This window comes from Camelina sativa, chromosome 16 (assembly GCF_000633955.1).
Source record: "Camelina sativa cultivar DH55 chromosome 16, Cs, whole genome shotgun sequence".
In the NCBI taxonomy this organism is placed as follows: Eukaryota; Viridiplantae; Streptophyta; class Magnoliopsida; order Brassicales; family Brassicaceae; genus Camelina; species Camelina sativa.
Window position 1 is genome coordinate 12,945,020 of NC_025700.1, and position 4,435 is coordinate 12,949,454.

Consider the following 4,435-nt stretch of genomic DNA (forward strand, 5'->3'; position numbering starts at 1 on the left):
TTTTTTTTTTTTTTTTTTTTTTTTTTTTTTTTTTATATATATATATATATATATACCGTTTTCCTACTTAAACAAGTCGTAGTAAATGTTCAGTAGAAAATCTCAAATTGTAGGAAAATTCTTAGGTAATTTGGAAATGGTAGGAAAATTGGGATTACGTACGTTATTACCATTTCAAAAATTTAAATGATAAATTAATATATATATATATATATATATATTTTATTATATAAAGTTGGGTTTTGAAAGTTAACCATTAACAAAATTTTGACATGTGTCAAGTTATCAATCTTAGATTTTGACATATGTAAAAGTTAATATTTAATAGAAAGAATTTGATTACAAAAAGTATTATTTATAAAAAAAAGATACAAAGTTTTTCTAAATAATTATAAGGAGATTATATATATATATATATATATATTTCATAAAATTTGAAACTATATTTATTTACTTATTTTTAATTTTAAGTTATTAATTCTACAAAAAATAGAAAAAGGGATTAAAGAAAATATACAGTTAATTATTAATTCTAAATTTCATAAATACTCACTTCTATATAAACATAGATCGTTTCATATTTAAATAATTTATTCAAAAACAAAGTTTTCAACTTTGTTTAATTGGGGGAAAAAACTAATGAGAAGGTAAATTTTTTTTATTTTTTTAAACCAAAATTTTCTCCTTCTTTCTCCTTTTTCAGTTAGGAATAGGTAAGAATTAATATGTTGACCCAAAAAAGATTAATATATGCGTCTTCTTTTTCTACTACTGTATTTTAAAATTTATTGTAGTACTTTTAGATTATTTTATTTAATTTATATTTTTATCTTTGAACTATTTGGGATTCATATATTACCATGCTTATAATTTTTGATTGTTTCTTTAATTATGCCAATTGATTTTCTTCTAATTTCTCAACCTTGATTGGTTGGTCAGAAACCCTTTTTTTTTTTTTTGCAAACATAATTGTTACCATTATTCATTCAATCCCAAAGGAAGATAACGAGTAGAAGCTCATCAATTTAATGAATGGATAAAATAGGCTAATCAAACACAAGCGTACAACAAACATAGATAGATAGATTGGAAAAAAATAAATCGTTGTTGATAGATCCATAGGAGCTCAAAGACTCTAACACCCTGGTTTGCGGAAAAGTTTAAAAGAATTGATTTGGTCACATACGTCACCAAAATATACTTATTTTTTTTGTCAAAGGTCATGAGAGAACTTCGTAATGGGTGACCTTCCTAGAAATGATTGTCGGAACTGTGCGAGTGAGGACAAAAAACAGGAAAATATCATTTGCTGATTTGTAAGGTCGGTAAACAAGTTTTTAAAACCTCCCAGACGTAACAAACCGACCATCGAATATGGATGGGTCCACGAGCCAAGAATAGATGTAGAGTTCACTTAGAAAGGTGGGACCATGGATTGAGAGTGGACAGGGGCTCACTAAGCAAGGCGGCGGTTAAGGCGTTATAGAGAAAGATGTTATATCACGGTGTGTCAAAGACACTTCCACGAATACATTGAAAAATTTAACGTTTGTTACTATCAAAAAAAATTGTGACGTTAGAAAAACGTTTTTACTTTCATTGGTTGTCGGAGCAAGCCATTTTTTGATAGCAAAAAGACGTGAACATTTTCTCTCCACACAGGAGGAGGACAGAGCCGAGGTTCTCTGTATGGTAGAGAAGGTTGGACATAAGGTTTTCTACCCATGGGAGGAAGGTCGAGGAGGTTGGACGCAAGGTTGTCTCCCCAAGGGAGGAAGGTGGAACCAAGGTTCTCTCCATGGTGGAGGAGGTTGGACGCAATGTTCTCTCCATAGGGAATGAGGGCGGAACCGAGGTTTTTTCCATGGCAGTCATACATTATTGTGATGATTCATCATTGATTAGTATATTATATAATATATAAACACATTAAGCCAACTATTTTACTTTCACTTTGGTATAGTTACTATCACAAATACATTGGGAAATTTAACATTAGTTACTACCAAAAGATTTTGTGACGCTAGAAAAAGGTTTTTAATTTCATTTGTTGTCGGAACAAGCTATTTTGAGATAGCAAAAATATGTGAACATGTTCTCTCCACATAGGAGGAGGGCAGAGCCGAGGCTCTCTCTATGGTAGAGAAGGTTGGACACAAGGTTATCTCTGCAAGGGAGGAATGTGGAGGAGGTTGGACGCAAGGTTATCTCCCCAAGGGAGGAAGGGGGAGCTAAAGTTCTCTCCATGGTGGAAGAGGTTGGACACAAGGTTCTCTCCATTAGGGATGAGGGCAGAGCCGAGGTTTTCTCCATGGTGGTCATACATTATTGTGATGATACATCATTGATAAGTATATTATGTAATATATTTTTTATTGAAAATATTTTTTGAGTCAACAATTTAGTAATTAAAAAAATATGCAGAAGTGAAAGTAAAATAGTTGGTTTAATGTGTTTATATAGACATTTTCTAGGTGGTGATAAAGTATACATTTGTAACATAGAGTATATATAGGTGAAAAAATACACGTTTAATAGTAACATACATAAAAGATTTGTAAATGGATATAAATCAGTGTATTATAACAAAAATAAAATTTATAAATAACATACAACACATTTTAATATATTTTGTTAAATTTAATTTATAAAACTTTAAACTCGCACATCGGGCGGGTCCTTATCTAGTATATATATAATCTCTCGTTCAGTCTAGTGTATATAAGTTTTTTTTTTTTGATAACTCAGGGTAAATCCCTAGACCGATAGAGGGCCCGAGACTAATCCATGGGGGAGACTAATCACTAGACTAATCCCCAGTCTAGTGTTTATAAGTTGTGTTTTATGATTTGCAATATTATTAACTCAACATATATTGTAATGAATTTTGCAGGATTTTGCAAAGGTTGAGATGACTTCAATATTATCAGACCTAACATTTAACAACATCACTAGAATGGTGGCTGGAAATTGTTACTACGGAGACGGTTTAGAGGATGATCCAGAGGCTAAACACGTCCGCCAACTTATCGCAGAGGCTGTAAGTTTTTGTGGTGCTGGAAACGTTGCTGACTATTTACCGGTCTTGAGATATATCACAAATTTTGAGACACGGATAAAAAAAATTGGTGGTAGGCTTGATGAGTTCTTTCAAGGACTAGCCGATGAGAAACGAGCAGCAAAGGAGAAGGAGAACACTATGATCGATCACTTGCTTTCTCTGCAAGAAACTCAACCTGAATACTACACGGACCACACCATTAAAGGAATTATAATCGTAAGTAACCATTTTTAGTTCATTAGTCGATTTATTAGTCATTGTTCAATTTTTTTTCGTGTATGCGTGCAATGTGCAGTCTCTTATACTGGCGGGGACTGATACTTCAGCGGTAACATTGGAATGGGCATTGTCAAGCCTATTGAATCATCCAGATGTACTAAAAAAGGTGAGAGATGAAATCGACAATAATGTTGGTTTCAACAAGCTTATAGAAGAATCAGACATCACCAATCTTTCTTATCTTCAAAATATTGTCTCTGAAACGTTGCGGTTGTACCCCGCGGCGCCATTGTTGGTCCCTCATGTCGCATCAGAAGACTGTAAAGTGGCAGGGTATGATATGCCGAGTGGCACGAGGTTATTGGTGAATGTATGGGCGATACAAAGAGATCCTCAGCTATGGGATGACCCCACGAGTTTCAAGCCCGAGAGGTTCGAGAAAGAAGGAGAGAGCCATAAACTAATGGCGTTCGGGTTAGGAAGGAGGGCGTGTCCTGGGTATCTATTAGCTCAACGACTAGTAAGTTTAACTCTTGGGTGTCTGATTCAATGATTTGAATGGGAGAGGATTGGAGAAGAAAAGGTGGATATGACTGAAGGTGGAGGACTCACAATGCCTAGAGCTAGGCCGTTGGTAGCCATGTGCAGAGCACGTGTCTTTGTTGGTGAAATCCTACATGAGTCTGCTTGATTTGTAGACTAAAGTAAATGCTTAAACATGTATTTAGGCAACAATGATGTCTCTATGTGTTGGAGTGGATTGCGATTACACTCTAATTCTGTGAAAATCTACCATTAAATAACAATGATATGCTCAAATTTACCCTAGAGCTACTCTCTCAAATTAAGAGATCAATGTAGTACTTAGGGGTCAAATCCACAGACACTCAAGATCAAACACAATAAATTATAGAGTTTCTTTATTACGCTAAACAGAATGGTTTAAAAACAATAAAAGCAATTGCAAAATATTAAATAAAACTGTTGTAAATTCAGAAGATCAAAAAGCTAGGTCCAGGGAATTTCTCAGGAAATTACAAAATATTAAATCAATAAATTAATTAGGATTCAAGCAATTTAAAATCAGATCTAGAACTCTAAACTCTTTTGTAAAACAAATCAGTTCTCACTGCAAATATTATCTAAATTTAAAAC

General features: G+C 33.4%; 1 protein-coding gene across 1 annotated transcript in view; it reads left to right on the forward strand.

Annotated features, from left to right (window-relative positions):
• Window positions 1-3,938, forward strand: part of LOC104750436 (cytochrome P450 81D11-like) — a 4,794-nt gene extending 856 nt beyond the window's left edge. The window contains exons 2-3 of the mRNA XM_010472227.1: window positions 2,894-3,277; window positions 3,357-3,938. Coding sequence (XP_010470529.1) covers window positions 2,894-3,277; window positions 3,357-3,833 — 861 coding nt within the window. The 3' untranslated portion in view covers window positions 3,834-3,938. The remainder of the gene's footprint in view (window positions 1-2,893; window positions 3,278-3,356) is intronic.